General features: G+C 38.8%; 1 protein-coding gene and 1 long non-coding RNA gene across 3 annotated transcripts in view; one reads left to right on the top strand and one right to left on the bottom strand.

Annotated features, from left to right (window-relative positions):
- Window positions 1-8,212, top strand: part of TLCD4 (TLC domain containing 4) — a 78,682-nt gene extending 70,470 nt beyond the window's left edge. For both annotated transcript variants that reach the window (XM_034779281.1, XM_034779280.1), the window contains exon 7: window positions 5,433-8,212. In XM_034779281.1, coding sequence (XP_034635172.1) covers window positions 5,433-5,748 — 316 coding nt within the window. In that variant the 3' untranslated portion in view covers window positions 5,749-8,212. The remainder of the gene's footprint in view (window positions 1-5,432) is intronic.
- LOC117881703 overlaps window positions 1-14,259 on the bottom strand; it is a 50,753-nt gene that overhangs the window by 19,699 nt on the left and 16,795 nt on the right. The window lies entirely within an intron of this gene.

The following is a 14,259-nucleotide window of genomic DNA, read 5'->3' as shown; positions in this document are numbered from 1 at the left end:
AGATCTACATCACTAAAGGGGCTTGCTACCTACCTCACACACCTTGGTGGAAAACTCTGGAGAGAGTGATGGGGGACAGCATAGTTTACATAAATATTTAGTATTTATTATGGGTGATCTCAGGTCACAAAAACCATCAGGAAGAGGTAAGGAAGTCTCTCCTGTAGCCATGTTTCCTATTAAGAAAATTTTGGAAAAATCAGAACTATCTTAGTCAAATAATGCAGAACAATTCCTGCATGCTGTCTTAAAGACTGCATTCCCCCCCCCCCTTAAACAAATCCAGCAATGTCTTCCCATCCTTGATTAAATTATTCCACAACCCAGTAGACACTAGCAAAAATGCATATTGGTAAAATCAAATTTACTCTTGTTTCTTCAAATTTCAGGGTGCTAACTCTTATCATCTTTCTTTTTAATCATCTTGAATAATTCATCCCCTCTCTTCTAACTCTTTTGGTACTCAGAAATACAGTAGATCTGATTTTCCTTCTTTCACAAGCCTTATGTATCCAATTTCTTTAATCTCCCCAAGTGTTGTGCTCTAATTTGAGCTATGTTTCCGGGATGAGCAATACAGAGGTCAAATGTCTTCAGTGGCAATTGCAAGAGCCATAGTCAGAGTGGAAAAAGGGAAGACTGGGTCAGGGGAGATAAAGCATATTGGAAGCTATAAGGAAGAAAGATGCAGAAAGATTAGGGCAGATGTTTTATTGGAGGTTAAGGAGTCCTTGCCTCATTCTACTTCGATATTCTGAATAGCTCTCAGCTGTGTTGTTGCTTGGCATCTGTGCTATGCTGCTTCTTCACAATCCTCAAGTGCTCTGGCATGCAGTAGAGCAGCAGTTCTTAAACTGTGGGTTGGGACCTCAAAGTGGGTCACAATCCCATTTTAATAGGGTTGCCAGGGCTGGCTTAGATTTGCAGGGGCTCGGGACCAAAGCCCTAGGGATTCAGGCCGTGGGGTTGGAGGGCGAGGGCCTCAGGTTACAGGCCCCCTGGCAGGGGCTGAAGCTTTTGGGCTTCGGCTTTGACCCCTTCCTAACCCGGGGCGGTGGGGCTCAGGCTTTCTCTTTGTCCCCGTGGGGCAGTGGGACTCAGGTGGGCTCTGGCTTCAGTCCCCCCTCCTGGTGTTGTGTAGTAATTCTTTGTTGTCAGAAGAGGGTTGCGGTGCAATGAAGTTTGAGAACCCCTGCAGTAGAGTATAGTATGCTGCATAGTCTCTAGTAGTTCTATGAGAAGGTGCCATAGCAGGGTCTGCCTCAAACATTGGGTTGACAAGTTCAGCTTTTAAGTTAGGGAGAAGGGGTAAGATTATAAAGGCTACTTTTGATTTGTTCAGAAACTGCAGGTGATGATTCCTGCTTTAATCTATCAATATTACTTCTGTACTGAGGAGTCCAGAGGAAAAAGATCCAGTTGTGGTCTTATCAAGGTTATATAAACAGGTATTATTACCTCCCTGGGATGAAATTCTACCCCCCATTGAAGTCAATGGGAAAACTCACATTAACTTCAACGGGGCTAGGATTTGACCCCGATCTTTCAGTGGTATCTGTACCAATGCTTTTTTTTAGGTTGTGATATGAAGCATCACAACATATCATATCATTAAAGATAGATAATTTACTTTAAATGTTTCTTTAAAAGTTCCTTGACTGAGGCCAAGTGTCCTCAAATACCCAGAATTATTATTTTATCAGACAAACAGGAATCTCTGCAGAAGATAGTGATAAAGTCTATTATATTAAGGGATTTATTGTTCCATAAATTCATATATATAACTTTAATTAAATTTGAGGAGAACCAGACCTCGGAGACAGTAAGTAATGTAAATTGTTCAGAAAGATTAGTTTATATTATATGTCCTTTTGTTGTTTGTACTCTACTATAGTGTTAACAAAAATAACACCAAGCTGCAGTTATAATATACAATCGCATTTTAAGCTCAGAATTCCATTGACTTATATAAACAACTCAATTATCACTCTCATGATTTGGCTTAAATTCTCACCAGAAGGGATATAAAACACAGGTCAACTTAGTTCAACAGAGAATTCTCTTTGTAACATATGAAAGTCTCTTTAAATTATTTGTACCTTACCATATTCTTATTTTAATTTTAAAAGAACATAAGAAATTTGTTTTGTTTAGCTTGTCAGTTTGAAAGTGCCAGAGTTGAATGTATAGATAATACAACCCTAAAGGAAAACTGTAACTAATAATCTTGTAGCCCAATTAATGGTAGCATGTAATGTTATGAAATAACGTACTTGGCAAGTGAAATATTTTCATCCTCTTTATTTACAATAATTTCAATTTTTAGAAGAAAATTTAAAGATAAAATTTAGAACGATAAAACTATAGAAGAAAAATCAGACCATTGTTCTGGATTTTAGTATCAGTCTTGCCTCTTCTCATCTCCATCTTGCAATTAGATAAATATTGGTATAATATACCTCTATAATTTGTATTTTGAGAGAGTAATTTTATGACTCAAATGAAACTATTTCTGGAGATCTGTAAATATGAATACTACTGAAAAGAGTTTGTTCAGTATTCCTAATGACTAACTTAATGCAAAAAAAAAAAGTATAGTACAGGACACCAAAGTCTTGCTCTTATAGAGCAGATTTCTGCTCTTTGAAAGATGTATGCTTTTTTTTAACCCATCTGACAGAACCTACATTGTTTGAAATAGCTGAGCTATAGAATTGAATTGTCTGCCTAAAATTTAAAGGTTTAAACCACAGTCTAGCAGAGCACTACTCTGCTCACTTCACAAAAACCACTATCACAATTTGCTTCCTTGTTGGCCATGTCGGCATAAAGACAAAGATCTGAATGGACCTAGAGATTGAACCTCCCTCTTCCCTAGTGATGGTCACTCTTCTCAGCTTTAAGCACATAAGTAGAATACTGAAGGTAGTATGAACTGCCCTGACACTGTCTGTGGTATATCTGTTCTATAGTTAGTTCTCCAGCACTGTCTAATAATCCAGCACTTTCACAAGCATTACATTCAGTTTTTAAAAAATTACAAATAAACTGCACAATTGTTATAACAGTAAATAGAGGTTTTACTTTTTCTTAAATCATTATCTTGCATCTCCTTTTTGTTCTTTGGCAGGAGGGATAGCTCAGTGGTTTGAGCATTAGCCTGCTAAACCTAGGGTTATGAGCTCAATCCTTGAGGGGGCCATGTAGGGAACTGGGGTAAAAATCTATCTGGGGATTGGTCCCGCTTTGAGCAGGGGGTTGGACTAGATGACCTCCTGAGGTCCCTTCCAACCCTGCTATTCTGTGATTCTATACTGGCTTCTGATTTGGGCATGTCCATATACAAGGCAAGTTTAATTTCAGCATTGATTTAGTCAGTGACGGGCAAGACATAAATTGGTTGTGAGCAGTTGTTCTATTACCATTTTTTCATTTATTTAAAAAGCATTTATAAATTAATATGCTGGCACAGCACAGTACCTAATCATCATCTTGATGCATATCTAAGAAAATATTTGACTTTGATTATCTTACTAGGGATCTATAATGTTCAGTCATATCACAAGTATCTGTCAATATGGCTGTGCCCCTTAGTAATAAATTTGTAACAGGCTATACTATTAGTTTTACAAAGTGAAAGTTCTAACAATCATTACATCTGTTGCTTAATGGTCAGTAGTTTTAGCTGATTATGCCTTCAGAGGTTCAGCAGTTAAGCTGTTTTCTATGGTTTGGTCCTCTCTGTCCTTTCTCTGACCTGTCACTGCTATACAAATCTTTAATGGGGTGATTTTATTGTGTGAATGAAGGGAAAGAGAGGAACATACAATAATGCAAATACTTCCTTAAGAAACCAACCCACAGGTTCTACTTGCAAGGCAATAGACTATATGTAATAGTTACACCTCTCTAGTAGGGCATCAAAATATAGAAAACCTATTCAAAATTACTCCTGCACACTGACATTTTTCATACAGCTAAGCATTAACATAATAATGCAATGCAACTTGTAATGTTTAGAGCTGAGGTTTTGGCTTGGGACCAGACTGATCTCTAAGGATCTTATTAGGACAGTAACAAGGCACCAATCACAAAAGCCCAAATCCAGCAAATGTGAAATAACAGATGGGGGTCCTACCTACAACACCAATTCCAAACTTCTTTCTTTCCCTAAAATTAGGCCCTACCAAATTTACGGCCATGAAAAACTTGTCACGGACCATGCAATCTGGTCTGCCCTGTGAAATCTGGTCTTTTGTGTTCTTTTACCCTATACTATACAGATTTCACAGGGGAGACCAGCGTTTTTCAAACTGGGGGTCCAGATCCAAAAGAGGGTGCAGGGTGGTTGCAAGGTTATTGTAGGGGGGAGTCGTAGTATTGCCACCCTTACTTCTGCGGTGCTGCCTTGAGAACTGGGTAGCTGGAGTGTAGAGGCTGCTGGCCGAGGACTGAGCTCTGAAGGCAGCAGCACAGAAGTAATGGTAGCAATACCATACCATGCCATCCTTACTTCTATGCTGCTACTGGTGGCAGCGCTGCCTTCAGAGCTGGCTCCTGGCCAGCAGTCACCACTCTCCAGCTGACCAGCTCTGAAGGCATCGCCGCCACCACCAGCAGCGCAGAAGTAATGGTGGCAATCCTCCTACAATAACCTTGCAACCCCCGCTCTAAAGCCCTCTTTTAGGTCAGGATCCCTACAGTTACAACATTGTGAAATTTCAGATTTAAATATCTGAAATAATGAAATTTACAATTTTTAAAATCCCATGACCATGAAATTGACCAAAATGGACGGTGAATTTGGTAGGGGCCTTAATCTATAATTTTGAGGAAGTTTGGAGCTACATTTCTCAGCTCAGTTTCACTTCTAAAAAAAAAATGAATAGCAGTTTCTTATCAGGCAGTGCAAATTAAAATGTTCAAAGAACAAAAAATAAATTATTTCACAGTAGTTATTTTAAAGTTAATTTACAAAACAAATTATCCATGCTCAACAGCAGTGGTTTACAGCCTGTGGTCCGCAGACCCCTGGGGGTCCACAGATTATCTAAGATTTCCAAAGCCTCCATTTGACATTTTTTAGGGGTCCACAAATGAAAAAAGGCTGAAAACCACTCCTCTACACTACAGTAGTAGCAACTAACATGTACACTTATTACATATTAGTTTACAATTCAAATTAGGAGATTATTGTACATACTGTTCCTTAAAATATTGTTATGAAACTTTTTTATGTAGTAATGGAGATTACACGATGCTTTGCACTAAGACAATTAACAGGCCTAGAGAGATTTTAGATGAAGCCATAATAGAAGGCAGAATTTTAGATTGGGAGGGCTTGGGGATAAATTGATGAATAGTGACTGGTCATAAGAAGGGATTTGAAAAATCTGAAACTTTTTGGTTTTGTGAACACTTCTCTCTTGCAGGTGGTTCTTTGAAGTGCTGGGGTACCCCAAATCTTCAAAAGCCAACATCATCAATGGGGTGCTGATGACGATTGTGTTCTTCATGGTGAGGATTGTAGTCATGCCTGTTTATTATGCCGACGTCATTTCTGTGTTTGGAACAGAGGCTTTCCACAGAGTAGGAATTGCAGCCCAAAGCGCCTGGATTATCTCTAGTGTTGTCTTGGATGTGATGAACTTGATGTGGATGGTCAAAATTACAAAGGGATGCTACAAAGTTATCTGTCTCATTGGACAAAAGGAAGTCAAAATACGTAAGAATGGAAAATCTGACTAGAAATCATATATGTAAAACTGAACGTCTCTATAAAGATCATTTGGGTTCATTGAAACAATGCACACTTTTGCCACAAAATGCTCCTCTAAGGAAACAAGGTATTGCCTCTTTATTGATCTTAACCTTTCTCTTGCCACACTGCCTGCATGCCCAGGGTCACTTCATTTAAAGACAATCCCACTCTATGGAATGGGAAACAATGGCATATGACATACCGTATGTATAGGTTCATACAAATGAGTCTAGCTGTGTGTTCCAAGCACTTAACTGACAAATGAACTTCAAAAGGAACAGACTGATTAGTTGGTGGTCTTCTATCAGTATGTTCCTAAAATGTTTTCACTCAGGTTTCTCAATGTGTTTTTTAAAGCCTGTGAATGTTAGGATCTTTTGTTGTAAGTTATGCAGATATGGCAAGTTTCCTGCCATGTTTCTGTGCTTTCTCTTATTAGTATTTGATGTTAACAATCAAGATTTCATCCTTGACAACTTTTTATTTTTTTGCAACAAAGGCTAAGAATTTAGCTTTGATGCTATGAAATATTTTACTGACTTTCTGCTGCCTTATATGCATGAACACAATCTTTTGGGGGATTTATGAAACAGTTTTACAGATACTGGTATAATGTATTGTTTTATCTTTTAAAAAATCTTTTATGTGGAGGGATGACTGTGCTGCTGTGCTAATGTACTTCTAGTAGTATTACTGTTAAATCTGATCAGAATTCTGTCACAAGTTAACATGGTAAACAGTGTGTGCAAACAAACTCATTCTTACTATAGTGCTCTCTCCCTGTGAAGGCTGCTGCTGCTACTACTTTTGAAAAGTATTGCAACTCTGCTTCTAAATGTATTATTATTATTATTTAACCAAGAGACTTCTAGGGTGTAAACAACTTAAGTATAGGAGACTAAATACTTTTGTATATGTGGCTATGTCACAGTAACCCTCTCCCCTCCAGAGCCATCTTCTTAGTATGAAAATGCTCATATTCTGCTCAAATGCTTATATAAATATGTATTTGTCATATTTTTCTTGTTATTCATATGGCTGGAAATCTGAGGTGCTGGCCAAAGAAAGCCCATCTTGTAAGCAAGAAGACTTATCAGTGGACCCAACAGAGAATAGTTTCCTTTATTCTCTTCAAAACTGTTGAGAAGACCTATAGAGTGGGTCACAGAAGCAGCTAACATCATCAGGGACAACATTCTGTTTTTGGATCCACATAGTCCTTGGCAGATATTCTGCTTTCTCTTCAAGCATAGAACTTCCAGTGATGTCTGTGGGAGATGGGGGAAATTAGAGCATGTGGAAAGATCAGAATATGAAAGAGATGCCAACCTGAGAGAATTGTTTCCTCCCATATAACTGTTGTGGAGCCGCTAGGTGTGTTTGTGGTGGTTTTGTTTTTTGTTTTGTTGTTTGTTGGAACAATGCTTTCTTAACTTGATTTGTCATCACTAGCGGTTTGTGACACCATCTGCTAGTATGTGCTGCTGAAACTGCTTTTTCACACATTAGTGTGGTGCTATTACATAAAAACATTGTAGCAAACTACTCAAGCAACTTATTTTGTTTTTGTTTCTTAACATTTGTCAAATTCTTGCCCTGTTGGGATATGTTTTTGTGCTGTTCTCTTTAGCAACACCCCTCAAAGTGAAATCTTCTTTCCTCTAAACAAATGCAGGTGTCTGGCTATTAGTTAGTGTGGGCTGGAAGGGAGAGCTGTAAAACAAACAAAAAATTTCCAGGAACTAGCTGTCCCTTTATGATTTACTGAGGGCTTGTCTACACTTACAGCTTTGCTGTAGCACTTAGTGAAGACTGCCTACAGCGATGGAACAGCTTCTCCTGTTGGCAGAGGTACTCAACCTCCCCAAGAGGTAGTAGCTATATCAATAGGAGAAGCCTTCCTGTTGACATAGCACTGTCTACACTGGAGGCTAGGTCGGTATAACTACATCGCTCGGGGTGTGGATTTTCCACACTCCTGAGTGCTGCAGTAATATTGACATAAGTTTGTCGTGTAAATCAGGGTTATGCCTCCTTAGGTCACCAAGAAGACTCCACAAACTGCTAGCAAAGGTCTTTTACATTGTCTGGCAGTATAGCCAAGTCAGTTGTGGCTAAAGCAGCTCAGTTCTCCTCTTTGAAGAGTACAGTAGAGCATTATATGGGCTGATTTAATACTCACGTTTACAGGTGTAGTTACATTATTTAACTAACAGTAATTTTTTTCAGTACTATCTCTTTATTTTTCAACAGGTGGGAGGCAAAGATTGCTAATGCATTCTGTTCCTTACACTATATTCTTGGCAGTCCTGTTGCCTTATTATGTTAGATGAGTTGTTCAGTCCTAGAAAGCATAGTAACTGAAGTGAGTCTTTTGTTTTCTTTAATTGTCATTCTTGAATTAGCACAGTGCCTTGTCTTTGGTACCAATAAATTCATATTATCAGTCAATTGACCTCCATTACATTTTTTATTAAGGAAAACCTTTTTATCAACATGTAGTTTCAGATACTTTTTAAAATAGTGATTTAATTAACCACATCCTGCACAACATTCAATATGCACACAAAGGCAGTTCTATTGTATTAGTGTTTAAGATGGTAACTAGGTAACTAGTGAAAGAGATTTTTTGTGCTCTGATTCAGTAACTAAGTATGCACATTTGTAATAACTTATGTTTACATTTTGGTTCTCTTAGCCAGTTTCAAAATCAGAAATTTAGTAGACTCAAGAACTTCGGTGAAAATACACCTTGAACATAGAAGTATGATGTTTACTAATTCTGAAAATAAAATATGGTAGGATGAAACATTTTTTCATAAGGAAAATGATTTTACAGCAAGTAAGGACTTCATGAAAACTGCATTGGAAGTCCATCCTTTTTTAAGCATTCATCTTTAATGGCATTTGAATCCTACATACAGTAAGTTAAATTCCTAATTTCCAATGTAGAGTCTTCACTAGAGCTATAAATTTTTAAATGGTCTATTCTCTTTATTCTCTATTATACATAAATCATAGATAGTGACTAAGAGTCAGGTTTATCATAAAAATATGAAAGATTATATTAAAATTAGATTGGACAAAGTCCTAGAAAATAAAGTGTGGGGAACAAGCTACAGTGGAAGAGGAATGGGCTAGATGACCTACTAATCCATTTGGTCCTAATAGCTTTTATCCTCTATGATTCAATTACATTGTTATAGAAGATCAGCAAATATATCCAACCATATTTGCTATGTCCATTTGGTTTGAATTAAGTTCTGATTTATTTTATTTGGTGTTACAAGTTTATACTATAACCACACAGCAGTTGTGTGCTAGAATCATTTTAAAATGATCATGAATGCCAATGTGTTGGGCAAGGACAGAAATATACAGACTGCACATATGTGATGGACAGACTACACCTATCCTTTATTTTTAGGGCTCCTTCACAGGCCACTAAGATTATATATGATGCAGCATATTATATAATACTGACACCAGTTGCTGTTTGTTCCTCTGCTACGCTCATAGTTTAGTAGTTACATTTCTCTATCTGAAATATCAGTCTAAAACTGGACAGATTAAATTGTCCCCTTTATTCAAAGTAGAATTGTTGCTAGAATTTGCGATTACAAGCATCTGTCTTTTAAAGAACTTATGATTAATATCTAATACACATATGCACCTTAGTCTTGCAAAATTCTATAGGTCCGTGGTGAGCAGCGTGGAGTTTTTTGGTTTGTTTTTTTCCCAGGCAGGGGGAGGAGGAGTTGCAGGGGGTTTTGGTGGGTGTATGTGTCTGGGGTGGCAGTTCTGAAAGTGTGTGTGCAGATGTGCAGACATTCATTTGGGACTAGATTTTTTTCCTTTAGGATTTTGCCATCCTAGGAGGTAAAAAGAAGTCAGTGATTCCCTCTTTGAGCTGAGAGGGTAGTAACCTGAACAGCCTATTGAAAAGCACAGCTTATTGTTCACCTTTCTGCTGCCATCTTTGCATTCAGCAAACTCTACTGGCTGAGATATTAAGAGAGGATACCATGCCACTTCCCCTTATTAAATACTTGGTACTCAGTGCTGTAGAGGACACAACACTCAGGGTATATCTACAGTGCAATGCAAGCGTGGGCTCAGACTCAGGCTTGAGCTCTAACCCCACTTCTGTCTACACACAAAGCTGACTAAGGCCAGTAAGCCCCTGGACTTAGACCCTAGGATCCAGCAAGAGGGGTTCATCCAAACCCAAGTCCCACTAGTCCACAGTGCATCATTTTGTATTGTGGATGCAGCTTGGGCCTCAGTCCCCCAGACTCATGTCCTGATAGTCTGCCAATTCTATCACACAGTCCCATGGGCCAGTGTTCCTTGTTTTTTCTATCTCAAAACTAGCCAGTTGACTCCCAGGAAATGGAAGCAACCCCCCATGTTCAAGTACAGCTGCTCAGTGTTTAACATTGTATTCTGACTGCTGAGCTGCAAACAGAGTGAACCGTCTCCTGCGCTAGCTATGGCCACCAATAAGAAGTCCATTGCCAAACACGTTGTTCCCTGGTGACAGGACTACAGTCAGATATTGGTTAATATCTGGTGTGAGGCAAGCAAGAAGTTTCTCTTCACTACAAAACTGCAGATGAATTGGCAGCGTGGGGGATTCACCAGACTGGTGACCAGTGATGGGAGTGGATTAAGCAGCTCAAGACTATTAGAAAGCCAGGGTTGAAAACCACACTTTTAGGAACTCCCCAACATCCTGCCTCTTTTATGAGAAGTTTGGATACTGCACCAAGCACTGAGCCAACAGCAGTTCGTGACAGCCTGGTCAGCCGGGATGGTGACCTTCTAACCCCTGAATTACTCCTCTATTAGAGAGGAACCAGCAGGCACCAGATCCAGCTAGTGAAGTGACTTGTGCTCACACTGGTTTCCAAAGAGGTTCTGCCACTGGAGCAGCTGCAGCACATGCTGGGTCCATACTCAAAGGAGCTGTCTGATGATCCCCCCCTAAGGGTGGAGCCTGCTCCAGAACTGGCAGCAGAAACAGAAGAGACATAAGTAGCCCCAGAGCCTGGTATGTTTCTGGCTCCATGTTTGTTGCTCTTAATATAGGAATGGGAGGAATTTAAGATTTATGACCCGATTCAAAATGTATTACAAGTAGGGCTGTTGATTAATCGCAGTTAACTCATGTGATTAACTCAAAAAAATTCATCACAACTAATCGCATTGTTAAACAGTAGAATACCAATTGAAATTTATTAAATTATTTTTGGATGCTTTTCTACATTTTCAAATATATTGATTTCTAGTACAATACAGAATACTGTGCCCACTTTATATTATATTTTTGATTACAAATATTTGCACTGTAAAAATGATAAACAAAAGAAACAGTATTTTTCAATTCACCTCATAGAAGTACTGTAGTGCAATCTCTTTATTGTGTAAGTGTAACTTACAAATGTAGATTTTTGTTTTGTTACATACCTGCACTCAAAAACAAAAAAATGGAAAACTTTAGAGTCTGCAAGTCCACTCAGTCCTACTTCTTGTTCAGCCAATCGCTAAGACAAACAAGTTAGTTTCCATTTATGGAAGATACTGCTCCCTGCTTCTTATTTACAATGTCACCTGAAAGTGAGAACAGGCATTCGCATGGCACTTGTGTAGCCGGCATTGCAAGGTATTTATGTGCCAGATATACTAAACATTTGTATGTCCCTTCATGCTTCGGCCACCATTCCAGAAGACATGCTTCCATGCTGATGATGCTCGTTAAAAAAATAATGCGTTAATTTAATTTGTGACTGAACAGCTTGGGGGAGAACTCTTCTGTTTTACCCACATTCTGCTATATATTTCATGTTATAGCATTCTCGGATGATGACCCAGCGTATATTTGTTTTAAGAACACTTTCACTGCAGATTTGACAAAACTCAAAGATGGTACCAATGTGAGATTTTTAAAGATAGCTACAGCACTCGACCCAAGGTTTAAGAATCTGAAGTGCCTTCCAAAATCTGAGAGGGATGAGGTGTGGAACATGCTTTCAGAAGTCTTAGAAGAGCAACACTCAGATGCGAAAACTATAGAACCCGAACCACCAAAAACGAAAATCAACCTTCTGCTGATGGCATCTGACTGAGATGATGAAAATGAACATGCATTGGTCTGCACAGCTTTGGATTGTTATAGAGCAGAACCTGTCATCAGCATGGATGCATGTCCTCTGGAATGGTGGTTAAAAAGTGAAGGGACATATGAATCTTTAGCACATCTGGCACATAAATATCTTGCGGTGCTGGCTACAACAGTGCCATGCGAACACCTGTTCTCACTTTCAGATGACATTGGGAACAAGAAGCGGCCAGCACTATCTCCTGCAAATTGTAACTAAACTTATTTGTCTGAGTGATTGGCTGAAGTAGGAGTGAGTGGACTCGTAGGCTCTAAAGTTTTACCTTGTTTTATTTTTGAACGCATTTATTTTTGTACATAATTCTACATTTGTAAGTTCAACTTTCATGAAATAAAGAGATTGCACTATAGTACAGTATGAGGTGAATTGAAAAATATTATTTCTTTTGTTTTTTACAGTGTAAATATTTGTAATAAAAATAAATATAAAGTAAGCACTGTACACTTTGTATTCTGTGTTGTAATTGAAATCAATAATTTGAAAATGTAGAAAACATCAAAAATATTTAAATGGTATTCTATTATTGTTTAACAGCGCGATTAATAGTGATTAATTTTTCTTAATCGCTTGACAGCCCTAATTACAAGCTGTGGCTAGCAGCGTTTATCTGCCAATGGCAGAATGCATGCCTGCACCTTGGAGTCCCCCCACCTCCCTGGTAATTCAAAATGGTGACTGGGAAGCACAAAGAGCAATTAAGCATTTAAAATGTAATTTTTACGCAAATGTATGGAATTTATTTATTGGCACTGGTTTCGCTGTTTGCACTGTTCAATGTTTGTTTTGTGCACTTTATTTTATTACTGGTTTTGGTATTGGTTTATTATTGGTGTTGTGGTGTTTGTAATGGCAGCTGACTTGCCTGATGATGTTTTAATATTGTTTTTTTGTAATACAGCCATGTTCACACACAAAGGCTTTTATTTTATTAAGGAAGTTTATTACCATCCCTGCATCATATCATATAATGTGTATTTCAAATAATAAGGATAAACACATGATAGGGCATAACTGGGAAGCTGTATCCAAACACAATTTCTCAATACATCTATTTATATCAATCCATAATGAAAATTCTGTTCTTGCCAGACAGTACACCGCCCCCGCATTTCATAAGCAGTCATTTCATCCATAATTAAAATTCATTACAGTCCCCCACCATTCATTGTAATCAGTACTTCATATACTGTTAACTTTGATGTAAAAACACATTCATGAACTTACTATTCTCCCTCATCCATTGGTCTATACAAGTCCACAATATGGGAGCATAGAGCATCCCTGATTTCTGTTTACACGTGCATCCTGTCCTAGCTGTCATAGGAGCACTTGTTGGGCTGAGTGTATTGGTTCAACAATCCATTACTGTCATAGGTCCATTCAGGGGCAAATGGCCCACCTTTGACTTAACAAAAATTGTGAAGAACACAGCAAGCCTCAGTATTGTAGACTGCATTGATGACACTGCAATCCAAAGTTATTGAAACAGCACCAGCAGGATTGCAGTCTGCCAAATGCACATTCAACCACCATTCTATACTCACTGACAATGTAATTAAACCTTCTTTTCCCGGGGTCTCTGAGATCAGGATACAGTTTGATAAGGCAAAAGGGGGCATATGGGGTCCCTTAGAATAACAGTGGGGACAGTTACTTCATTTATGACAATGTTATTTGGTGGGAATAGTGTCCTGGCCTGTCCATGAAGGTATTGGCCAAAAACGCTGGCATTAGCAATCTTCCAGTACAGCCCACATTGGCATCCATAAAACCTCCTTTGTAGTCCACAAAGGACTGCATAACTATGGAGTTGTACCCTTTGCAGTTTATGTATTCGTGCTCCTTGAGGCCAAACTATGGACACATAATTCCCATCAGTGGCCCTAGTGTAGTTTAGAAACCCCAGTCTCTCAAAAGTAGCAATTACTTCACTGATGTTGTTTCTTTATGCCAGCCACCTTTGGGTAAATCACATGCCTGATTGCCTCTGAAACTTCTGCCATCACTTTACCCAAAGTTGACTTTCCAACACCAAACTGGCTAGCAATGGACCTGTAGCAGTCTGTGATAGCTTCCAGATTGTTATAGCAGCCTACTTTGTGACCTGCAATGCAACCTCAAGTGTGCGTTGTGTCACTGGAAGCTGCTCACATAGCTCCAGAAATGTAGCTTTCTTCATGCAAAAGTTCTGGAGTCACTGCTGGTCATCCCAGGTTACGTGACAACGATCCCACCAGTCTGTGCTTGTGTCCCGAGTCCAAAAATGCCAGTCTACATAGGGGGCATCAGGAACAATACTCAGAGTCATGAGCAGCC

Source organism: Trachemys scripta, chromosome 8 (assembly GCF_013100865.1).
Source record: "Trachemys scripta elegans isolate TJP31775 chromosome 8, CAS_Tse_1.0, whole genome shotgun sequence".
NCBI classification, from domain to species: Eukaryota; Metazoa; Chordata; order Testudines; family Emydidae; genus Trachemys; species Trachemys scripta.
This window is presented reverse-complemented; position numbering and strand designations above follow the sequence as displayed.